Source organism: Drosophila pseudoobscura, chromosome X (assembly GCF_009870125.1).
Source record: "Drosophila pseudoobscura strain MV-25-SWS-2005 chromosome X, UCI_Dpse_MV25, whole genome shotgun sequence".
NCBI lineage: Eukaryota > Metazoa > Arthropoda > Insecta > Diptera > Drosophilidae > Drosophila > Drosophila pseudoobscura.
Window position 1 is genome coordinate 41823657 of NC_046683.1, and position 24793 is coordinate 41848449.

The window sequence follows — 24793 nt, forward strand, 5'->3', positions numbered from 1 at the left end:
ATGTTCCTAGACAAGAACGCAATAGATATTGCCATCCTCTCAGAGATTTGGGTGTTGAACAACGCGGACTGCAGCATTTTAGACTATATCTTTTTCTGCAGGCCCGGAGAGGACGGCTACGGCGGGATTGGCATCTACGTCCGGAAAAACATTCAATTCAGCATTTTAAAAATAGAGAACGACTTGGAAATTTTAGGAATAAAAACATTAAACCTCAAGAGCAATTTCAATATTTTTAGCATATATGCACCGCCATCAACAACAGTTTCACAGTTTAAATCGGGCAAAAAAAAGTTTTTCGAATTCGCGGCTTCGCTTGACATACCCTCAATAGTGGGCGGGGACTTCAACGCTAGGTCTTCTATCTGGGGAAGTCCGATCTGTGATCGCAAGGGTCGCAGCATTGAGAATTCTACCCGGGAATTCCACAATACCAAGCGATATGCATAGTGTGACCATTACAAAGAACGCGTTAGGACTACTCTGACGCGAACAGCTGACTTTATTCAATATAAGCAAAGTCGCGTGCTTGAACATTCACATTCCAATTTTTCCTCGGAGCTGAACCTCCTCACCGCTCCAGAGCATAATTGAACCTCCGCAACCAATCTTCTCCGTGGAGCCTACGTGAACCTCCGCAACCAATTTTCTTTTCGGAGCTTAACCTCCTCACCCAATCTGCAAGGAGCGTCTTCAAACCACCGCAACGAATCTTTTACGCTGAGCATACTTCAACCTGTGCGACCCAGACTAACGCCAATTGGACGACCCCCGACCAGCACAAAGCAATGGCTGCATCCTTGTCTTCAAAAGACTGACCGTATTTAAAAATATGTTGACCGCCAAATTGGTTTTCATGTAATCAAATCGTTTCGGATCGATGTGCTTTTCTGTTAGCTTAGGTGCCAAACGAAAAGAGTTTAATGAATCGACTTCATAAAACTTTTCGATAACTTTCCATGTCGCTTTTCCGACTGGTGTAATTATGTCGTTTCAAGAAGTTATTTCTAACACTCTTGAATAGATGTACGTAATCGCACACGAACTGAGGGACTGGCGGACTGATCAATCTTTCACGGTCTATTTTCTCAAGAGCCGCCGTGCTTACTGCTGCCTGATCGCAGACTATAGCGCGGACATTTAAGCTGGCTGCAGTGCAACACTTAACCGTCTGACCAATAGCTTGGGTGTTTGTTACGTTTTTGTTAACAATCAATTGAGTTACAAAAATAGATGTAATCACAGACCAGCCCTCGAACCAGGAATTAAAGCATTCCAGTTGCTAGGAAGGCGTATTTTTCTTATCGAAAATCTTATCTCCCAGGTGTATGTAACCAATAGCTCGGTCACCCGAGGGCATACACGTATTTCATAAAAAAATGAGCACACAATTTATTTGACTTCATTGCAGAAGAAACTACTCGTCATCTTCCATCTTGTTTTCCTTTGTAATAAAGAAAAAGATTGTATATTGGATAGCCTACATTACCGCAGCCATTGGCCTATTGTTTTAAATAAAAACGGGCTGCGTGATTTCAGTATTTTGTAAATATTTCTATTCTTTTTGGCATAAGGCACACATTTTTCCGGCTGGCGATAGAGATCTCTAGAGATACTTCTAGAGGCAGCTGCTGAATCCAAATCGTTTCGGTCGAGGGACTGGCGGACTGATCAATCTTTCACGGTCTATTTTCTCAAGAGCCGCCGTGCTTACTGCTGCCTGATCGCAGACTATAGCGCGGACATTTAAGCTGGCTGCAGTGCAACACTTAACCGTCTGACCAATAGCTTGGGTGTTTGTTACGTTTTTGTTAACAATCAATCCGAGGGCATACACGTATACTCAATTTTGGGTTTGATGATCATTTCATAAAAAAATGAGCACACAATTTATTTGACTTCATTGCAGAAGAAACTACTCTTCATCTTCTATGTTATTTTCCTTTGTAATAAAGAACGAGGGGGAACGTTGTGAGTTGCTGCGGACACCGCAACTCTACATTTATACCCGATACTTAGTCAGTATGGCTCTCCTCCGGCAGACGGCGCTACTATTAATCGAAACGACAAAGAGTGCGTGCGAGATAGACAGAAAATCATTCTGTGCGTGACGTCGGGCGCTGCGTAGCCACTGCAAATTGATTTGTTCCTGTTGGCTATAAAAATTATCTGATCTGATCCAGACTCAGCAATCTGATAGATATGGTCATTCTCTATGATTCTGCGTTTTTAGTTTTCTCGAATCTGCAATATTGTGGATGCAACAGATTTTCGTCCTTTGTGGGGGCGGAAGGGGGTGGGGGGAAATTCTGAGATATACGTTTAATAGTGAGATCTAACAGAAGTGCGTATACCAAATTTGGTTACTCTAGCCTTAATAGTCTCTGAGATTTGTGGATGCCCCAGATTTTCGTTCTTTGCGGGGGCGGAAGGGGGTGTGGCGAAATTTGGACACAAAACTGTCAAGGTCCGATATCAAAGGAGTGTGGATACCAAATTTGGTTGCTCTAGCTCTTATGGGTTCTGAGATCCTTGAACTCATATTTTGCAATTGGCGAAACCGACCATGAAAGCTGTGTGTTAGAGAAAGACAGAGCGAGAAAGAATGAAATGTTTTCTTGATTCTGGCTATAATAATTATACGATCTGGTTCAGATTTTGCACTCTAGAAGATATAGTCATCTTCTACGATTCTGCGTTTTTAGTTTTCTCGTATCGTTGAAATTGTGGATGCCACAGATTTTCTCCCTTTGTGGGGGCGGAAGTGGGCGGGGCAAAGTTTTGAATTATTCTTGTAGCAATGACATATCACAGAAGTCTGGATCCAAAACATCGTTGCTCTAGCTCTTATAGTCTTTGAGCACTAGGCGCTGAAGGGGACGGACAGACGGACGGACGGACGGATAGACGGACAGACAGACATGGGGGCTCAATCGACTCGGCTATTGGTGCTGATCGAGAATATATATACTTTATGGGGTCGGAAAGGATTCCTTCTGGACGTTACACACATCCACCACATCCACAAATCTAATATACCCCAATACTCATTTTGAGTATCGGGTATAAAAACTGAAAGTAGAAAGAAAAGTGAGCAAAACTCCACCGCACACAAAGGCTCTGTGTCCTCTATTTGTATGTGTATGTGTGTGTGTGTGTGTGTGTTGGTTTTTGTATATTTCAATAACTTAGGACCTCTGCCACCGCCACCCGCGTTCTCTCTGAAACTCCGAATGAAACGCCAGAGGCAGAGGAGAGGCTGAGGAGGAGCCGCAGCTTAGATATCACTCATACGCCGCTTTGTCTGGCTGGAAGGCAGGATGGAGAATGCGGGCTGGGGCTGACGGGTCTGTTCTGCAATGATACTCGTAGGCCACAGATAGTACACAGGGATTGAAATCGCTTAGATGTGACTGAGGCAAGCGCCAACTTTCGATTGACGGAAGGCGGAGAACTGTCACTTTTATGGCCTAAATTCGTTTGGGAAAGTTGCCAAATCCAAGGCTGATGCTTAGTGCAGGTACAGGATGGAGGTGGCATTGTATATTTATAGGTATATTTTCAGAACTGAGCGATATCCTATCAATCCCACAGGAGAAAGCAGTAGCAGCAGAAGGATTAGAAGGAGTGAAAGGAGTCCAAGGAGGAGGTGCTGTTGTTCTACATCAGCATTAGTCTTTAGGCAGACATTTGCTCATCTCATCAACTCTCTGCTCTCTCTCGCTGTTCTATGTCTGTGTCTGTCTGGCCCCCCTTCTCACGCGTACATCTCCATAAGGATACCTCCTTTCATTTATTTGTAGTTGTATTTGTATTTGTTTTTGTATTTTTTTCATTAAAGTTGGCATAAAAATCTCGTTGCTGCGGCAACAAAATTCAGCAGACGACATTCCAGAGACAGAGAGTCGAACAGTTTTTCATTATTTGCCGCACACCCTATTGCCCCTGTTGCACACACAACACAAGAATAGCTCCAGCGAAGAACCAACGAACCCTAACAAGTCCCCCAGTGGCAGCCTGCCCCATGCCCCCACCCCGAACCCCTACTCCTGCCACTGGCTAGCGCACAGGCAACCGCCATTATCAATCTGCCTTGCCTTTCCCATCGCTTTGAGACGGAGAACACGGTACTGCACGGCACTGCACGGAGCGGCGCGGCGCGGCTCGGAGCGGAGGTTTCTGTGGCAACCAGCTTTTGTGCAACAAAAGGGAGGCAGCATCAGCAGCAGCAGCTATCTGCTGCATTGCATTCGGTTTCAAGTTCAAATTCATTAAAAATGGTTATCCATTCTGGTGCCTCCCCCTCCTGCCTCTCGGAGTCCTCCTCAATAGAGGAGGTCCTTATGGCCAAACATCAATTTCCGCTCAACAGGAATATGGATGTAGGATGTGGGATGACCGTGTAAGCGGAAATTTATTTTTAACATTATGACCAGAATCCGAACGCACAGGGCGAGCATGAGGACGAGATTTTGACTGCCTCATAATTTGCACACATTAGGATCCTGCTAATGTCAGTTCTGTAGTTTGTCAGGCATGCGGCAAAGGAAGAAGATCGAGGAAACCACTGCCCAAGTAGCTACACAATCAAACGACGGATGTTGAGACTACTAAGGGATTGATGTGGAAAGAGGCAAGGGGATGGGGAACTCTTGGGGAACGAACCGAAATGCAAGGCCCACTGGCCAGTGGATGGGTTCGTTCATCAGAGAAACACTTCTCACAATCGAACAAATGAGCGAATTCAGATGAATTGAAAGATGAGAAAACACTACCGCATGATAGACGATAAACATGAGATTATGTTTCGAACTCTGAGGAATATTGGAATACGAATACGATTATAGCATTGCAATTTCCATCGCCTTCCAGAGTTTGAGTGAAATGCCCCTCATATCTAGATTTTTATCATATTGTAACTCAGTAAACCCTGAGAAATTTTTATCAAAGCAGCAGGCAGCAGGCATGGAAAAGTCTGTCTGTCTGCCACTTGAAATTCATTTTATTGAAATTTGTTTAACTCCCGAAAGGAATGTGATTTGCAGAGATTTTTGCAGCGAGAGGAATGCAGGAGGGAATCGTGGAGGCAATGAGATCTGCGGCGACGGCCTTCACAGAGCTTCCAGTTTCCAGCCTCCAGAGGAATCTGCAGGCGGCAAATGCTCTTGTGCCCTGCCACAAAGGAGAATCACACGAATCACAATCAAAGAAAACAATCGATGGATGGTTAATTAAATCAAATTTTTAATGATCTTAACCATTTGCTATAAACAAAGTCGATAAAATGTGTCGATTGGTGTTCTGTGCTGGCAATAATCCGTGTTGATTTGTTGTTCTGTTTCTTAATGTGATCCACAATATTCAGAGCCGAGACCAGAGCCCACAGTGTCGAGTGCCGATGCCATCGACAGCAGAGCCTTCAATCTGTAAATGGAAAAGTAGAGAAGGATTAATTCAATCCAATTCAAATCCTAATTAGGTCCCGACTCACACCAAGGTAGAGGCTGCTTATAGTTTGCTTCTTGGTTTATCTGCCCAATGAAGCTCTTGTCCAGGATGCCATCCCCTGTGCCTTCAGCCGGTTCCATCCTGCAATAGTATAGTTGTGCAAAAGTTGACGAGTTCGAGTTCGAGTTCGATTGCGAATGTGTGCTTGCGGTGTGGTGGTGTGGTGGTGTGGGTGTGGGTGCCTGGAGGTATCTTCCTCTCCTTTCATCCATCTGTGGAAGAGGCCTGTACAGAAACAAGGATCAGCGGATCCTGTGCCGATGGCATCGACAGCAGAGCCTTCAATCTGTAAATGGAAAAGTAGAGAAGGATTAATTCAATCCAATTCAAATCCTAATTAGGTCCCGACTCACACCATGGTAGAGGCTGCTTATAGTTTGCTTCTTGGTTTATCTGCCCAATGAAGCTCTTGTCCAGGATGCCATCCCCTGTGCTTTCGGCCGGTTCCATCCTGCAATAGTATAGTTGTGCAAAAGCGTTGACGAGTTCGAGCTCGATTGCGAATGTGTGCGTGCGGTGTGGTGGTGTGGGTGTGGGTGTGGGTGCCTGGAGGTATCTTCATCTCCTTTCATCCATCTGTGGAACAGGCCTGTACAGAAACACGGATCAACGGATCCTGTGCCGATACCATCGACAGCAGAGCCTTCAATCTGTAAATGGAAAAGTAGAGAAGGATTAATTCAATCCAATTCAAATCCTAATTAGGTCCCGACTCACACCAAGGTAGAGGCTGCTTATAGTTTGCTTCTTGGTTTATCTGCCCAATGAAGCTCTTGTCCAGGATGCCATCCCCTGTGCTTTCGGCCGGTTCCATCCTGCAATAGTATAGTTGTGCAAAAGCTGACGAGTTCGAGTTCGATTGCGAATGTGTGCTTGCGGTGTGGTGGTATGGTGGTGTGGGTGTGGGTGCCTGGAGGTATCTTCCTCTCCTTTCATCCATCTGTGCAAAAGGCCTGTACAGAAACAAGGATCAGCGGATCCTGTGCCGATGGCATCGACAGCAGAGCCTTCAATCTGTAAATGGAAAAGTAGAGAAGGATTAATTCAATCCAATTCAAATCCTAATTAGGTCCCGACTCACACCAAGGTAGAGGCTGCTTATAGTTTGCTTCTTGGTTTATCTGCCCAATGAAGCTCTTGTCCAGGATGCCATCCCCTGTGCTTTCGGCCGGTTCCATCCTGCAATAGTATAGTTGTGCAAAAGCGTTGACGAGTTCGAGCTCGATTGCGAATGTGTGCGTGCAGTGTGGTGGTGTGGTGGTGTGGGTGCCTGGAGGTATCTTCCTCTCCTTTCATCCATCTGTGCAAAAGGCCTGTACAGAAACAAGGATCAGCGGATCCTGTGCCGATGGCATCGACAGCAGAGCCTTCAATCTGTAAATGGAAAAGTAGAGAAGGATTAATTCAATCCAATTCAAATCCTAATTAGGTCCCGACTCACACCATGGTAGAGGCTGCTTATAGTTTGCTTCTTGGTTTATCTGCCCAATGAAGCTCTTGTCCAGGATGCCATCCCCTGTGCCTTCGGCCGGTTCCATCCTGCAATAGTATAGTTGTGCAAAAGCTGACGAGTTCGAGTTCGATTGCGAATGTGTGCTTGCGGTGTGGTGGTGTGGTGGTGTGGGTGTGGGTGCCTGGAGGTATCTTCATCTCCTTTCATCCATCTGTGGAACAGGCCTGTACAGAAACAAGGATCAGCGGATCCTGTATCCTACAGGGGAGGCAGGAGAAAACCGAAAGATTAAAATCGTTGAAGAGCCTCGGCTGAGTTTTTGATTTTTCCGCGTACTTATTTTGAGAATCATTTTTAGTGTAATTTAGTTTATTTTTGTTTGATTATTTTTTTTTTTAATAGTCCGGAAATTATTTTTCACTTTTTTAAAATTTGTTTGATTTAATTTTTTTCACTAAACAGAACAGAAAACAGAACACTGGAAATTTTGATGCTCCCCAGTCCAGGCCTGGGGACCGAATGAATATTTCCCAAAATATTTTCCATACCAAATTTTGTCTATGATTTTGTTCGATTTCACAGCCTACTATATGAACATGTCTCAGTTGTCGCAGTTGGAGATCGAAGTTGGCGAAGCGAATCGAATCGAATCGATAAAAGATTAGTGCTAATCGCTGGAAATTGTTGAAGGCTCCACAGAATGCGGTTAGTTAAATACTCTCGACTGTTGCCGTTTCTGCGAGTGTCCCTAGTGCCCTCTCGATTCCATGGTGGAATCCTGCCCCTGGCCTCTCCTACCTCTTACCTCTTACCTCTTTCTACTGAAATAGGAGTACTCTCTGATGTCCAAATGGTCCAGCGTCTCCCTCTCGCTGTTAGTTTCGCACTATCTCTGTCCGAAGGGCTCACTACTCTCAGGCTTTCTCTTTCGCACTGGGGTGCATATGCATATGAGTATTAGAGGTGGAGTCACGAGGCGACACGGCACAGCACGACATGGCACGATGTGTGTTTGAAGGGCACGATATCTGACAGATTAAATACCGATTATCGAAGAACTGATTCCGATCCACTCTTTAAAGATTACAAAAAATGCAATCGTGTGGGAGAACTCTCGTCTCAAGCGCTCAGCCTTCTGCTGTTGTCACACGGGCCACTTGATGGGGCAGTAGTTGCACCGCCTTTTGAAGTTGCCAAAGGGGTAAAGGATCAATCGTGATAGAATCGTGTTGGATTGTCTCTGTTAGGAATGCCAATATTCCATTGGTATGGTATCCTGCGTCGCGATAATTCGGATACACGATACCATCTCTAGCGTTTCTCTCTCTTTCCCCCGCACAATAATTAATGTAATTTTATCTTTTGACTTTTGTTTTGCGTAAACAGCAGGCTCGGGAGGCTTTGGAGGCTTTGGAGGCTTGCTTGGTTTGCTTGGTGATGCTCCTCGTTGTGTCCGCGGAATCTCGTTCCGGTGCTACCTCCCTATTAATTTAAATGAAAACTCGCCGTTGGGTTCTTTCCGTAAGTCTATGGATTATTATAATGGGGGTTTCTGTACAGGACTTAGAGCTAACAAGGGCCAAGCTTCCTACGGATTATTATAACAAAATCAGGGCCCTTCGAGCCGTCCCTCCTGGGAAAAAGAAGAAAAACATAAACTATAAAAATTAACGTTGGAAAACTTCTTGATCTGCTGTTGTTTTGTGAAGGGGATAGCCCGCGTCCTACATTCCCCTTTTACTGCTGGGGAGGACGCGACGAAATGCTGACGCCCTTTCGGCTGAGGGTGACCCGAAATTGCTGGCCTTCGGGGGTCTCCAGCGTCTTGGTTCGGGATCCTGGTTCCCTCATTGCGAGCTCTCGAGCCCGAATTCTCTCGAGCAGGCTGGTGGGTATGCGACGATCCGCGGTATCGACGCGCCGTCCCTCTGTTGCGATTGGCCAGACCTGCTTCTACTTGACATCGTGCAGTTCGGGCACCTCTCGGAAGGGTACCAATAATTCGCCCACGTCGCCTTGCGCCAGGTCCATGAAGACGTCGTTTACCTCTTCCAAGGAGTCCAGGTCGGCTGGGTAAGTGTCGCTGTTTTCCTTGTCGGCCGACTGTTGATCTGGTAGCCCCTGGGCCTACAAGGGCGGCGCCTGCGGGTTCTCTCCCACTATTTCGTCCTCGGGTACCGGGGGGTCCTCTCCCTCCTCGAAGCCAGCACCTTGCTCCCCTCGCCGATCTCCTCCAAGACCGGGGATCGTTAGCGGGGTGATTGCGCCGCGGCTATCGGGGAGATGCTGCCGGCTGAGGTGGAGCCGACGTTCTCAACGCCGGATTCTGGCGGGACCACTTTCCGGACCCTCAACCAGCGCGAGTACGCGTTGTAGCCGAAATTTTCCTCGAGCTCGTCGCTTTCATCCTCGCCCAGCTTCCGGGGCTTACCGTCATCTCTGCTGCTCTCGGTCTCCTCTTGCGTGGCCGTGTCGGGCATGGCTAAATGTTCTATCTAGCTAGTAATATTCCACGGAATATAAAAATCGAGGAATATGTAAAATAGAACTTGAATTCGTCAGTATATTTACGGTATATTTTTGAAGGTCGGACGGTATATTTTAACGATAAATCCGCGGTCTCACTGGTGACACTCAAAGGGCACACATTCCGTTAACTGTTTTCCGAAACTATTTTTGAAAAACATTAAATATTTTAATGATTAATTAAACCTTAATAATCGACGAATATATGAAAAACCTTGTGTTTTTTTTGGTAACAAAAACAATACTGTCTTCAGCGTTTTTTTTATTGTAAACTTATCGTAAGCGTCTCGTGCCAGGGTTTTTGTTGGTCAATTGGAATTAAAAAACATTAACAATTTCATAAATTAAATGTACGGGGAATCATTTTCTTGTCGTTCAGTTCAGCCTTTGGCCGTGCTCGGCCTTCCCTCTTCCTCCGCCTGCTTTGTGGCAGCAGGCTCCTCCACGGCATGCTGCTCCTGCTGCTGGTCTTGGATGTCGCGTCGCTCCTGCTGGCGCACCAGTGCGTAGTAGAGGCCCCGTTTGGCCATCAGCTCGCCATGCCTGCCCGACTGTGAGGAGAGGAGAGGGTATCAAAAGGGGTATCCAGCTATTGATAGTGTCGTTGGACTCACCTCCACAATGTGTCCCTGGTCGAGGACCACAATTAGATCCGCATTCCTGATGGTGGAAAGACGGTGGGCTATCACCAGAGTGGTGCGGTTCTGCACGGCCGTGTCGAGGGCCTTCTGCACTTCCGCCTCGCTGGTGGCGTCCAAAGCACTCGTCGCCTCATCCAGTATAAGGACTCGCGGATTCTTGAGCAGGGCCCGCGCAATGGCGATGCGTTGCCGCTGTCCACCGCTCAGCTGGGTTCCGCGCTCGCCCACATGCGTGCTATAGCCGTCCGGCAGAGCCGTCACAAAGTCATGCGATTGCGACAGCTTGGACGCCTCAAAGACATCCTGCTCGCCGGACTCCGGCTTCCCGTAGCGGATATTCTCGAGGATCGAGGTACCAAACAGTATTGGCTGCTGTTCGATGAACCCCAGAACGTTGGCCCGCAGCCAGTAGGGCGATATGTCCGACAGCTTGTACCCGTCCAGCTTGATGTTGCCGGAGGTCGGCTCGTAGAAGCGCTCTACCAGAGCGGCTATCGTTGATTTGCCCGATCCACTGGCCCCCACCAGGGCCACCGTCTGGCCGGGGCGCAGCGTCAATGTGAAGTCCTTGAGTACAATCTGATGGAGAGTTAAAGAATTAATTCATTTTGGGTTTTAACTGAATTGTATATATAATTGGATGGGACAGATACTCACATGGTCTGGCCTCATGGGGTAGGCAAAGGAGACGTTCTCGAACCGTATCTCTCCATGGAGTCGCTCCTGGGGTATGACATAGCCACGCAGCAGGTCCACCTCCGGCTCCAGCGAGAGGAACTCGAACACCCGGCTGCCGGCGGTCATGCCGCGGATCATGGTGCCCAGGAGTATGGATCCCTGCGACAGGGATCGCTGAACGCCCTGTGAGGCCACGAGGAAGGCCATCAGGGCACCGGGCGTGAGGCTCTCGGTGGACATCAGGTGGCCGCCCATGAACAGCGTGGACAGCACTAGGGTGTTCAGGAAGAAGTTGGTTAGGCCTTGGAAGACGGCAATTCCATAGCCCAGCTCCTGCGCGAGGCGGGCGGCCTTGTTCGTCTCCGCCTCGAAGAGCTGCATTTCGCTGTACTCGCAAGCACTGGAGCGGACCGTCCGAATGTTGGAGAGGGCCTCCTCGCAGACGCCTGTTGCCCGCTCCGCCTGGGCCTGTGAGCTCTTACTGAGGGAGCGCAGCTGGCGGCCCAGATAGGACATGAACATGACCACGCATGGGACGCTGGCCAGGGCGATGGCGGCCATGTGGGGCGAGATGAGGAACAGGGAGATGCTGCCGCCGATCAGCTGGGCTGAGCTGCGGAGTCCCTGGGCAATGAATTGCTTGAAGGAGGTCTTGAAGTCCTGCACGTCGGCGGTGAGCCGATTGACCAGCTCCCCCGTACGGTTCTCGTCAAAGAAGGCAATATCCTGCAGCACGATCTGCTTGAACAGATCCTGGCGCATCCTGGCCGCCACCTGCTCCCCCACACGGCTCAACAGGTAGATGTACACAAACGTGAACCCCGACTGGAGCATGTACAAGCTGAGCAAATTGGTCGCCGGCTTGCTCACGTCCCGCACAAACGAGTTGTGGATGGGGTCCATCACATAGGTGTTGCCATAGCGAGCCAGCGTGTTCACCAGATCGCCCAGGATATTAGGTATGCGTATGTTGATAAAGGCCACTATGAGGGCTGCCTGGACATGGGAATATAATTGGAGTGAACAACGTTGGTCACACCTGGAACTGGAGCACTACACTACTCACGACTATTGCGCCGATCAGCTCCCACAGATGTGGCTCCAGGTACGACCAGAGGCGCTGCCAGTCAAACTTGTGGTCCTCTTCCTCCTCCGACGTCAGGGTGTGCTGCATCATTCCCGCCAGGCGGCTGCCCTCGCAGTGTACGGACAACCGCCCTGCCCCCCACCAGCTGCGTGCCCCTAGGCCCAGGGCAAGGCTGCTACCGCCAAATAGAAGGGCGCGTGTGGTCTGTAGCAGGCGGGTGACGTTAGTTGTGCTCGGAGGAGGCGTTGGCCGGACATCCTTTCTGATTTGCTGTCGCAGGAGGCGTGTGGCATTCTGGAGGCGGGTGCTCAGCTCCCGCCGGGGCAGTGGTAGTGGCAGTGGCAGGTGTGGCAGCAGGTGGCATCGACTGTAAACAATAATCAATAAATAACGAAAGATAAAAGCTGATTATGATGACATAAGGGGCTGGCTCGAGCACGCACGAGGCAACCTTTGGACAGGCGCTCTACTCTATCGCAGTCATGGCGGGTGACGCCATTTACCTGAGCGGGTCACTGCGGCGGCTGCAGTTGGATAAGAGTAAGCGTAGCATCTGGTGGCCTCGGTTCGTCTCTCGCTTCACTTATAGATGCAACAAACAAAATAATACCACCTGTGCATCGATAGCGATTCAGATCGTACCTTGAGCAGTGTGACTGGCCCTCAGAAATATACCAAAATATACCGTCTCATTTTCAAAATATACCGTAAATATAATGACGAATTGTTCAAGTTAAATTGTACAAGATTGGTTAGTTTTTAGTCCTTGCTTTTATTGAATTTTTTCCAAAACAAGGTTTAAACAAATAAAGTCAAAGAACGGCATGAAACGTAAGTGTGTATGGAATGTTACCTCATTATTGCTGGTCAACAGGTATCATATCTGTTATGAGTATGGGTCATTTGTATACCCTATTTCTGTTTTCCAAGCTGCTTTAAAAAGTAACTAATAATGACTTTTTCTTGGATGGAAAGGTTTTTGACCTATTCATGCATATGCTTCTTATATATATCGTATATATACCTCAATCCCGATACCTATTCTTGGTCTCTGCAAGAAGACGAGTAACTGCATACCTTTTAAACAGAGACTAGTTTCTGCATTTATTTAAGCCTGAAATGACAACAATTTCCGCAATAGTATCCTATTCCCTAGGGTGTGCAGAATGTTGACAAAATTGCGGGTGTTTTCTCGGCACATGAGTCTGGCCCATACAAATTGAATTTTGCCAACGGTAAAACGGGCGCCACCAGAGCGGTCACCATCAGTTCGGCTCCGGCCAGTGGAGTGGTAAGCATCGGCAGTAACCACCAACAGCTCCCGCCATCCTTACTTCCCTTTGGAAGTGTACCTCATCTTCCGCCACCCTCGCCTCTCGGAGCGCACTTACATCTCGGCAACCAAGTCTTCTCCTCGAAGCGCACTTAAACCTCCGCAACCAAATCTTTTCCACTTGCTGCCCAGGTGGACCGATTTCTTGAACTCCGTGGCGTTGTGTTAGTAGACGAAGCCTGCGTTCGGGATGAAGCGGTGCGATGCCACTCGTACAACAGGCCTTCGGCTAGTCCTGCCATCTACTGCTTCCAGCTAAGATTTTCGAAATCTCTGTGGGTGGACCTTCCACTTTAGGTAGTATTCGGTGCGTCTGTTCACCAATTGGCGGGCATTCAAAATTCTAAATGTAGATTTCTCATGTATTTAATTTATTATTATTTATTAATTAATTATGGCAGAAAGCGGCCGCGACAGAAAGTCCGGATGTGTTGTGTTAATATTCCCCGAAATTTGCAGCATATTCACCCTAAGCGACTGCCCGAATGTCTCCAGCTTTAGAATATAAAAGTGGCCTGAATGGTATACCATCCAAGGTCAAATTTTCGCCGAATAACATTCTGAATCTGCAGCTCCAGAATATGAAAAACACGTACATTTCCCGGTGGGTTCACCTGGTCAATGATTGGGAAATGCAGGTTCATCATCACCAAATGTCAGTAATTTAAGTAAATAATTTAAAAGTATGTAACGAGAATCAGTCCTTACCCGATACAAGTTCGGTTATCGATACTATCGACTGGATACGAGATGTGCGCGCCAAATAGAAATTGTTTGAAAGTGAAAAGGATTTAAAGACAATCTATTTGAATAAATGATGACACGTGATGGACACATGAGTACGACTTTCGAGTGAAAATTAAAAAAAAAAAAAAACAGCGTATTAATGTTTCTATACCCTTAGTTCTTTAATGTACCTTTAAAAATTACTCAGTGATGTACACTGATGAAACTCGTGACATTAAAAATATTTCGTTACTCTATAGCGTCTTCTCACAACCGTGCGTTTCCCATCGATATCAATATCGAACGTCATGACGTAAATAGGCATTTAAATTGGCAGATGATGGTTGTGCGTCTGGAGAATAGCTGATTGATTTGTTTGATGACCAGGGAAGGAACTAAATTTCGAATATATAAATATTATGAAAGATAATTGATGCTCATATTTATATATTATTTTCAGCTGTAGAGCCATGAGAACTTTCGATGTTCTTCTTCTATATATCAAGCAGTGTCGTTACGGCCTAACGGCTTCACTAAAATGACTAATCACTAATGACACTATCTGTTTTAAGGATTATATATATAATTGAACCTTTTCCCTCAGCAATAACTTTAACGCGTCGAAATATAATTTTTTACTGGGTGCCGCATATGGGAAGAAAATGCAAGAGGAATCGAATATTTCAAATATACGCACCTGCCGTCGAAAAAGACGGTTCTTTTGGCCATCCCTACGCGTTTATGCGTATGCCATGAAAAAAAAACTGCGTCTCCGACAAGACGCAAAAACGCATGATATATCCCTAGTGTAAACAGCCCATTAGAAATATATCGGGACTTGTGTACTCAGTTTGAGCAGTGTACCATCTCTATCTGTCATCACTAGTTTCATTTTTGGTTTGTTTTTTTGTTTTTCTTGTTTGTGTCGATTATATTATTATAAATTATAGCCCAAGCCCTCAAACTCCCCCACCAACGCGCGCGGCAGCAAACCTACAATGTTAACTGGATTCCAGGATTCAAATCAAAGCCGAGGCAATCAACTAAACGAAGAATACCAACAAATGTGAAATGTGCGTAAATACACAGCAGAACCAATACATACGAACAATTATGTAAGGTGTGTGTGTGAGACTGTATATATTATTAGAAACAATAGACGCTCATGCTAGCAAAAGTTGTTTAAAACAACAACAAAAAAAGAAGATGAAGCATTAGTATTGTTCCATGGCTAAGTTCGCTGTGCTATTGTGTTGTTCCCGTTCCCCCACACACATTTTCTATCACTTGTGTGCAGCACCTGTACACGTGCATGTGTATGTGTGGTAATGACTTTGCACAGTGGAATGCATGGCTTTTCCAATTGGCCTGCACACAAAACACACACACACAAAAATATACTAATTCGAGCGATCAAGTGGCTGCCCTTATATTAATCAATCAAGTGATGTGTGTAATAAATTACTAAGCCCAAGTATACATACATGTGTCGGGATTGAGCAGCAAAAAAGTTAAATATTTACTGTTACCCCCACCAGTAATCTACAAATCTACAATAGTTTTCATCTGGATTAGGCATTAATTACCTGTGACTGACTACGAGTGGCTACCAATGCCAGTATATACATGTATGTATTTATGCACACACTCGATTCCACAGAGACACTATTACCAGTATTTCAACCACTGTGCGTTCGTTGTTTGTGCTTTTCAATTTTGTATTTAGAGGCGCATTCGTCATTTTCCTCGAGTTGGGGACGAAAACGAGATAGCAATATGCACACAACAACTACAGTTACCTTGCGGCAGCACACAGCTGTAAAGTGTTGTGCCATTTTAAATGCAGAATGCAGTCATTCGTATAGGCGTACCAACACATACATAAATATGCAAATGTTGAAATGCGGTAAAATGTTGCATCAACATACACATTCATGAATTTTCACGGTCAATGTTGCCCACCACCCCGAAGAAAAAAACCTAGAATTTATTGTGTCTCTCCTTCACTCACTGTCTGTCTCTTTCTATTGCAGTGCTAACGTAATCGGGCGCAAGAAGATACATAACATTCCACATTCCATGCATCAGCAGCAGCACCAGCGCCACCGAGGGGGCAATGGTGCATCAGCCCGCGAAGCAGGCGCAGGAGCAGGAGGATCAGCGATGTCACAGTGCGGACACTGTCACGACCAGCTGCTGCCCCACCAGGAGGAGGCACCGATTGTGATGGCTCTCGGGCAGCAGTGGCACTGCGACTGCTTTCGCTGTTCCGTGTGCGACAGCCACCTGCACAACTGGTACTTTGAGCGCGAGGGTCTACTATACTGTCGCGAGGACTACTACGCGCGATTTGGGGATGCCTGCCAGCAGTGCACGGCAGTGATAACCGGACCCGTTATGGTCGCTGGCGAGCACAAATTCCATCCGGAGTGCTTCTGCTGTACGGCCTGCGGCTCCTTTATCGGCGAGGGCGAGTCCTATGCACTGGTGGAACGATCGAAGCTCTACTGCGGCCACTGTTACGGGAAGAGATCGTGCCAGCCGATGCCGGCGGATGCCAAGGCACGGATAACGACAGCCGGCAAGCCGATGCATTCCATACGCCTTGTCGAGATACCCAAGGATGCCACGCCCGGACTCCGTGTGGATGGCGTGTCCCTGGACGATGGCTGTCCCTCCGTTCGGATTACAGAGTAAGGTTTCTCCCTCACTCCATTCGTAAATCCTAGCCCATCCGCCTTTATTAATCCTTGATCTGGTTCTGTGGCTCCTCTGTCTCTGTTTCTTTCTAACTTTCATCTGTCCATCTCTATCTAACACATGCTTGGACATGACGACAAAAAGTTTAATTTGTAATTTTTACGGCCGCATGGGCGAGCACGCCTTCGCGTGGCTAAGCTCCGTGGCGGATCATTGCTGCGGTGCAATCTATAGGTAAAATCTATAGGCCCATGCCCATCACCCCCATCACCCTATACGATCACCCCCCCTCTAACCCCCCCTGTCGTCTCTTTATCCCCAAGGATCGATGTGAATCTGACGAATCTGCATATTGGGGACCGCATCCTGGAGGTGAATGGAACGCCGGTGAGCGACTCTTCGGTGGAGCAGATCGACAAGCTGATCCGGAGCAACGAAAAGATGCTCCAGCTCACGGTGGAGCATGATCCGGTGCAGGTGTGCCGATCCTGCAGCCAGGCGGATATACAGAGAGCCTGCTCCGCCTCCACACTGGTCCTGCCGCTCAGTACATCGGCCTCCAGCGTAGAGGTGGGAGGGCGAGAGCGAGAGCGTCTCTACAAATCATCTGGGACTGGGGCCGAGCAGAGCGCCAAGGCAAGGAAACTGCGCCAGGCCACAAATGCCACTTCCTCGACAACGATAACGAAACCAGCAGCAGCCGTGCCAGCAGCAGTGCCAGCAGCAGAGGCAGAAGCAGCAACGGCAACTGCACACATGACGCAATTCAAGGATAAGGAGCGCTGCTCGAGCATGTCCAAGCTGCTAGATGACCAGCATACGGCCCAACAGCACTCGGCCCATCCGCAGCTGTACGACCTGTCGCGCACGCAGAGCTGCCGCGTCGTGCAGAAACCGCAGCGCATTTTCCGTGCCTCGGATCTGGTCATAGGCGAGAAGCTGGGCGAGGGTTTCTTCGGGAAGGTGTTCAAGGTGACACACCGCCTCAGCGGCGAAGTGATGGTCCTCAAGGAGCTGCACCGCGCCGACGAGGAGGCACAGCGCAACTTCATCAAGGAGGTGGCCGTGCTCCGGCTGCTGGACCACCAGCATGTGCTCAAGTTTATCGGAGTACTGTACAAGGACAAGAAGCTGCACATGGTCACCGAGTACGTGGCCGGGGGGTGCCTCAAGGAGCTCATACACGACTCCAGCGAGTCCCTCAGCTGGCCGCAGCGCGTCTGCCTTGCACGGGACATTGCCTGCGGAATGAGTTACCTCCATTCGATGAACATCATACACCGGGACCTCAACTCGATGAACTGCCTGGTGCGCGAGGATCGTTCTGTGATTGTGGCCGACTTTGGTCTCGCCCGAAGTGTGGATGCACCGCGGTTGCCACACGGTGGCCCACCTGTAACTACTGCTGCTACTGCTGGAGGAGCTGTAACTGGCAGCGATGCCATGTCGCCGAGCAGCACTCTGAGGCGAAGCAAGAGCCGACAGCGAAGGCAACGCTACACGGTGGTGGGCAATCCCTATTGGATGGCCCCGGAGATGATGAAGGGCCTCAAGTACGACGAGAAGGTGGATGTATTCTCCTTTGGCATAATGCTCTGTGAGGTAAGAAAGTCCCGAAGGTCCCCCTTGGAGAGAATACTATTCTATTCTATTTCATTCTGTTCTATTTTTGATAATATCGTCCTTTTGCAGATCATTGGACGCGTGGAAGCGGATCCCGATTTCATGCCCCGGAACTCAGACTTCAGCCTCAATCAGCAGGAGTTCCGCGAGAAGTTCTGCTCTAGCTGTCCGGAGGCCTTTATCAAGGTGGCGTTCGTCTGCTGCGATCTCAATCCGGACATGCGACCCAGCTTCGAGACTCTGCACGTGTGGCTGGAGCAGCTGCGCCACCATTTGACCACCGAGCGACTGCCGCCCGTCCGCCTGCTGCACGAGATCGAGAACTTTCACGAGAACTACCTCAGCTCGGAGGATGCCCTGTCGCCCACCTCCCAGCGCAGTCTGGACAATCTCGATGTGGTCGCTAAGGCGGCCAAGACTCCAGACATCGATGCGGACGTAGAGGATTCTTCGCCCTCGAATCAGGAGAAGGAAAAAGAGAATCTGTTGATCCGTTCGCCGGAGATACCCAAGTCCCCGCATCTGGGAAAGGATTTCTCACCAAGCGGCGAGCGGCTGCGGGACAGCATGCGTGCCCGTCGTCGGCAGCGCTTCCTGGGCGCCCAGGAGGAGCGGCGCAATGTCACCCCGGAGACCCATTCGACGGAGCGGGTCCTCAAGCAGGCCCTGAAGAAGTGCCGGCCCTTCGGGGAGAAGGGCTACCTCGTCGATCTGCGTCCCGGCGCGGAGCTGCAGTTGCACGACGTGCGCGACCTAAACAACTACTCGGATGTGGACTCCAGTTGCGACACGAGTCTCAATTACCACGAGGTGAATGCTCCCACTCCCACACTGCCAGAGATCCCGCCCAAGGAGTCAGAAACTGCGGTGCCCCCGCCACAAGCCTCAGGCCCAGAGTCTGGACCTCTCATGGCCGTCGATGATATGCGGACGCGACTGCACCAGCGCCTCAGCAAGTTCGAACACCTGGAGGAAGCTAGCCATCGCAATAAAAGTCCATCGCAGAACTCCGTGCGAAACTTTTTCAAGACACCGCCGGTGGCCCTGAAGATGTTCCAGAGGCTGGAGCATGAGGCGGCCGCCGCCGGGCTCAACGGCAACTGTCCCCCGCCGCCGCCACGCACCCAGCGCATTAATCAGACGCCCATCTTTGGGCGCCGTAATCCAACGCCAGCGACACAGCAGCAGCTCCAGCAAGCCGAATCTCTCGAAAATCTGGCCACGAGCACGACCGGACATAGCAAGCAGACGCCAACAACGGCACCCAAACGGAGCAAGGCCACTAACAGCAGTAGCGCCGTCGAAGTGCACGGCCTCTCGGCTGAAGCTTCGTCCAGATCTCCGGCTTTCATCCTTCCAAATTTCAGTGGCAACAGTCCTGGAACAGGAACAGCCACTGCTCCTCGGGATTGCCTGCCCAAGAAACACAAACTGACGCTCCCCCTGGTCCCCATGGTCCCCCTGCTGGCCCAACGGTCCAACGGCAGCCAGCGCCTGCCTATGGGCAGCCACAAGACGAAGCCGCCCAAAGGTCCCTTCAGTCGTTCGCATGCACAGCCGCCACACACGACGCCCCCCAGCCATAGCAATGCGTCGCCCACTCGGCCCCGGCCTGGATCACCCAGCAAGCATTTGGCCCAGAGGCACACGGCGGCCACGGCCCAGCGCCTGAGCAACGGTATGACCAGATATTGAAGATTGAGCAACTTTCTCTTTCTGTCTCTCTCTCTCTCTCGATACCACCCAGAAGAAAGCGTTTATATTAGTATATATAGTATATTAGTTCTTGATCAGCAAGAATAGCCGAGGCAATATAGCCATGTCTGTCTGTCCGTCCTCAGGGGCTAGAGCAACCACATTTTCTGTTCAGACTCTTGGGATACCACGCGAGATGTAACGGCTGCTGTTCTAGTGAGAAGAGAGCGAGACGTATAAAATAGGTCATAAGGTGGAAAGAGGATAAACGAAGTGCAAGAATTAACATTATAACTATTATTTGTCCACCTCTCATGACTAGTGCGAGCAAAGTGGAGATAGTGATGGGGAAAAGACAGAAAGAGAGAGCATGCGGCAGTCATCGGCTTTGATACGATCTCCGGCGCTTACGTATATTTGCGTTGTCCGTTCGCTTATTGGAAACAAACTCTTATTCAATCTTTTGCATATCTTTCTGTTCCTTCTCTGCAGTGGTTCCCGTCCATCAACAGCCACATCAGCAACAGCAATCGTCGAAGACGACCCGCCTGAATATCCTCAGTCCGGAGAAGGTGCATCGTCTGGGGGCACTGCTCAGCGACCAGAAGCAAAAAATGCGCGAGGAGGCAGCGACAACAGGCGCCGGTGCCGGCGCTGGAGGTGTAGCGCACGCATTGGCGGCAGTCAGCAATGGTCATGGCCGGTCCGGGTCGGCCGGCGCGGCAGGTGCAGGAGCCGCCGCCGTAGAGAGACGCAGGAGGGCACCGCCGCCACCGCCGGTGCGCAACCATTTCAATACGCGTTGCTAGCTGTCATACAGCTGTTATACTGGGAGAGGAAGGGGGTAAACTGTTATAGCTATGAAACTCCGGAAAGCTGTTATAAACAGTAAGGCGGAGTTGTACACAGTAACATATGTACATGGTCCAACTGGTATAACACACAGTAGGCAACTGTTATACGCACAAGACAAACGAACACCAAACAACACATTCCAACAAAAAACAAAATCGACCATCAAAATTGAAGAAAAGTATCGACCAGCGAAAAGCGAAAAGCGAAAAGATCGAGAGAGGAAGCTGGGTATCGCGTCTAACAGTTATGCTCAATCAAAACCGTCAACTGTTCTACCACTATGGATCCGAATCATAACGAAGGTTAAGTGCCTGCGCAAAAGCGAAACAAATTCATGTTGCAATATTTACAAATTTATCGTGTAATAAAATCAATTGTATAATGTTATATTTAGAATTGAATATAACGCCAAAAACAGAACAACTAATGCTAGTATTTAAGATTCGGTAACAGGCTCCTCCGACCCGACTGTTACTAACCGACTAACCCCGAACGAAACATGAAACAAAAGCCACTCATTTACTAAGTATAGTATAAACTGCTAAGCAATTACCATTGTACACGATTTAACCGGTTAGCGAGAGCGAGGAGAAGAGAAGAAACGTAAACTTGTGCCATGCCCAGTGATACAATATGATGGAATCCTGGGATCGAGCGGGATTTATGGAGAGAAGAAAACCCACCCCACAAAAGAGAAGAAAAAAGACATTAAGGAAATGAATTTTATTAGAAAATTGTGGTTAAAATGTGTATTTTTATATATATGTAATACAATATGATAATTCCATATAAAACTATATATGATATATGAATGTACATATGTATATGTGTGTGTACATATATGTATGTACTTGTATTCCATGTTAGTGCTTAAATCTAATTTAGTATTTATCGATCGATTCTCCATGAACAATAACTAATAGCATTTTTTATTGAGAAACAAAAGTCTAACTTAAATGTATAATAATACTATTATGTACTATATGCGATATTTACTCTATGTACTACATATGTATGTATATATGTTTGTACATACATATGTATATGCGAAAACTTTTGCTCAAAGAATGCATCTCTAGATCTTAAGGCACACACACACAAACACGCACATTGCTAACTGTTATACACCCACATAAGCACACTCCCATACGCAACACACAAAGAAACATATGTATATTACTTAATGCTGTTGAAGAAAGATAAAGAAACTTTTATACTGTACTTGAACTATACATTATAAAACGCTTGCAATTAATATATAGCTTCTTGCCATATAACACTCTTGTGTGTGTGTGTGTGTGTGTTGTGGTATACGGTATGACAGTATCACAGTACAATGATCGCTAATGTTTCAATTGCCATACAGACATACATAGAACACTAAAGTGATTGCAAGTGTGTGCTAAAACTGTTATACGATTGGTATGCAGCCTAACAGTTGTAGCACACACTAAACAGAATGCCTTCTAACGTTCGTATTGCCATGTAACACTCAAGTGCGTGCACTGCAACTTTCTTACAAGTGTTATACAGTATAAAAGTTGCTGCACACACACACGCACACTCGCGCCACTCAATGTTTGACTAAAAACTTTATCTAGTATTTAATGAAAATACAAAATATTTGTGGATATTTTTATATATTATATGTATGTATGTACAAACGCAGTTGATAATTATTATGTTTAATTGTGGAAGAAAATGCAACGCCAGCACCCTCCACCACCCCCACAACATTCCAGCATTCCCTCCTCATTCGAATTAATTTTTTTTTTCTGTTATTAAAAAAAGGAAAAAATTGTAAACTTAATAAAAAAAAAGCAAATGCAGAAACGCACTTTATAATCGTTGAATAATTTATCCATTGCGTGGGTGCCTAAACAGATGGTGCATATGCTCGTATATACACGTAAGCACTGTGCCAGCATAGACTAGGGCCGCCTCGACAAAGAGATACCCTGGACTCCAGTGGGATACAGGGGCAAAGGCAGAGGGAGAGAAAGTTAGTTACATTTCGATGTACGACCGCGAAGGGTATACAAAAAACAGTTACTCATCACACAGGACCCCCGCAGCGCAGACGCATCCGCCTAGAACCCCAGCCTAGTCGTTATGCACTGCTACGAGCTCGTTACATGAAATGTGCGTCTGGCGTTACGCATGGCACCCTTCTCGATCGGATCATTAATATAGCCAGAAGGAACAAATCCATTTGCCGTGCCCATGCCCCGTGGTTTAGCTAAAGTCAGATACTTTATAATTTAATGGGTTCTGTGTGAGCTTTATGGATTAATAATGTCGGTAAATATTTAACACACTTAATTGCACACTAAAGAAAATCAAAACCTATTTTTACAACCGTTTCCTTGCCTTACTTTCCGCAAAATTATCAATTATTTGGCTCAAATCTAAAGTAGATGCTGCTTTATTTTCTGTTTGCTATTAGCGATAGATATCTGAGTCGATATTGGCCCATACTAATTCTTAAATAGTTTTTTATTATTTGTAATTTAGATTGTGCAGCTGTTACTGGAACTGTATGAAATAGTTACATTTCTGTAAATATATCTTATCTCTCATTATTTCCCTGCAAAATTGGTTTAAAGTTCATGACTTTTTTATTTCCGGAGGAAGTAGGCTATAAATTTTAGGGAAATGTTGGAGACAATTGCATCCGAATATTTACTTTGAAATGCGTGTCACTTTTCTAACAACGTTTTTTGGTCAAAAAAAGTTATGGCTTTAGAAAAATAAATATTTTTTGCACCTCCCTTAAACCAGTAAAACGTTTCTTTAATTAAATTATTATTGTGTTTAGTAAGTACTCTATAAAAATAGTAATTTTATACATTTGTTTCCGGTCATCAGACACTAACTATAACACTATCAGACACTAAATACTAACTAACTAATTAAACATTTTCTTTACTGTTCTTTTTCGCTTTGCTTTAAAAAATAGATCAGATCTATACCACATTAAATAGAGGTTTCCCTGGCTTTGCACTACCATGATTATGATACCAGATCCCAACGTTTAATTTCCGGAAAAAATTATAAAAATACATATGTCACGATTGCAATTCCACAGAAAGTTGTCGGGAATATACCTGTATGCATTAAAATAAGTTGTTGGAGATTTTTTCGCTAGTAGTAAAATTTAAGGTTTGCTGGTCAGAGTGCGGGACCCCTGGGACTGGTAGGCCACCACACTCGAGGGGTCTTTCCCTACGTAGCTACGCCCCCCTTCCGCGCGCTGACTCTCTCTCCTACTCACACACACACACACTCTTCCTCGTGCAGTGTTCGCCTTCGGGCGGAGGAGAGCGAGATATAAAGGCCGGGTGTTGTTATAGCGAAACAAAAACCGTAGCGGAAACATCAAATGTTTTAAAATTCGAATTAAATAGGTCGTTCGAAATTGGAATACCCTCTGCAAAGGGTATCAAAAGAACGCAGCTACGCATCCGCCCACAACCCAAGCCGTTATAACCGTTACGAGGTCGAGACGTGTCGTGTGTATCTGTCTGCGTTACGCATTGCACTCTTCCAGGAAGCTTCTTGAAGCGCGCACACGCACAGAACACCCACGCAAATTCACTCACATAGGTATGGGCGGGTTGTACATACATATGTATGTATGTGCGTGGGGTGGTATATGTATGTATGTACATGCCACACAGCACGACAGGTTGTATCCATCCTGGAATTTGTCCCAGACCATGGTTCAAACGGATCGATAAAGGCCAGGCCAACAGCCCAGGACAATGCATACACACACACACACACACACACACAAGCAGAGAGAGAGAGAGAGAGAGATTGGCACTGCTGCCAACGTTGTACAATGGAAATCATTGCAGTTCGTAAACATGCGCAATGGAGGAAAACACACATTTTCACTTCACTTCCTTTTTCCTGGCTCCATCATCCTCATATACAGCACAGAGCGTGGCGCAACGCTCCCAAAA

The 24793-nt window shown here is 47.2% G+C and overlaps 2 protein-coding genes and 1 long non-coding RNA gene across 8 annotated transcripts in view; 1 reads left to right on the forward strand and 2 right to left on the reverse strand.

The window, feature by feature from the left end:
* Nucleotides 1–5267: 5267 nt before the first annotated feature.
* LOC6902021 (uncharacterized) overlaps nucleotides 5268–24793 on the reverse strand; it is a 99743-nt gene continuing 80217 nt past the window's right edge. Inside the window, exons 6-10 of one of the 3 annotated variants that reach the window (XR_004470173.1) lie at nucleotides 6590–6882; nucleotides 6226–6522; nucleotides 5862–6158; nucleotides 5492–5794; nucleotides 5268–5424 (exon numbers count right to left, since the gene is read on the reverse strand). This is a non-coding gene — a long non-coding RNA (uncharacterized lncRNA). The remainder of the gene's footprint in view (nucleotides 5425–5491; nucleotides 5795–5861; nucleotides 6159–6225; nucleotides 6523–6589; nucleotides 6883–24793) is intronic. The other 2 variants (XR_004470172.1, XR_004470175.1) reach the window with 2 other exon arrangements.
* LOC4815448 (mitochondrial potassium channel ATP-binding subunit) lies at nucleotides 9730–12573 on the reverse strand. The gene is made up of 5 exons (XM_001355336.4): nucleotides 12397–12573; nucleotides 11873–12260; nucleotides 10786–11802; nucleotides 10102–10707; nucleotides 9730–10038 (listed from the first exon to the last, which is right to left on the reverse strand). The coding sequence occupies exons 1-5, from the start codon at nucleotides 12444–12446 to the stop codon at nucleotides 9868–9870; spliced, it is 2232 nt and encodes a 743-aa protein (XP_001355372.3). The 5' UTR covers nucleotides 12447–12573; the 3' UTR covers nucleotides 9730–9867.
* LIMK1 (LIM domain kinase 1) lies at nucleotides 14721–22057 on the forward strand. Of its 4 annotated transcripts, XM_015185579.2 has the most exons (7): nucleotides 14721–14849; nucleotides 14903–15025; nucleotides 15986–16645; nucleotides 16797–16886; nucleotides 16976–18254; nucleotides 18345–19953; nucleotides 20463–22057. In XM_015185579.2, exons 3-7 carry the CDS (start codon nucleotides 16032–16034, stop codon nucleotides 20777–20779), a joined length of 3909 nt encoding a protein of 1302 aa, XP_015041065.2. In that variant the 5' UTR covers nucleotides 14721–14849; nucleotides 14903–15025; nucleotides 15986–16031; the 3' UTR covers nucleotides 20780–22057. The 4 variants fall into 4 exon arrangements, with proteins under 4 accessions (XP_015041065.2, XP_033239346.1, XP_015041066.2 ...); XM_033383455.1 differs by having other exon boundaries at nucleotides 14792–15025; XM_001355335.4 differs by lacking the exons at nucleotides 14721–14849; nucleotides 14903–15025 and adding an exon at nucleotides 15139–15580.

Coding starts and splice junctions, on each gene's coding strand:
- LIMK1 (XM_015185579.2), top strand. CDS start 16,032: ATGCATCAGCAGCAGCACCAGCGCCACCGAGGGGGCAATGGTGCATCA. Junction 16,646..16,796: donor CCCTCCGTTCGGATTACAGA/GTAAGGTTTCTC, acceptor GACGACAAAAAG/TTTAATTTGTAATTTTTACG. Junction 16,887..16,975: donor TGCTGCGGTGCAATCTATAG/GTAAAATCTATA, acceptor TTTATCCCCAAG/GATCGATGTGAATCTGACGA.
- LOC4815448 (XM_001355336.4), bottom strand. CDS start 12,446: ATGCTACGCTTACTCTTATCCAACTGCAGCCGCCGCAGTGACCCGCTC. Junction 12,261..12,396: donor CGCCGCAGTGACCCGCTCAG/GTAAATGGCGTC, acceptor TATTGTTTACAG/TCGATGCCACCTGCTGCCAC. Junction 10,708..10,785: donor ACCCCATGAGGCCAGACCAT/GTGAGTATCTGT, acceptor ACTCTCCATCAG/ATTGTACTCAAGGACTTCAC.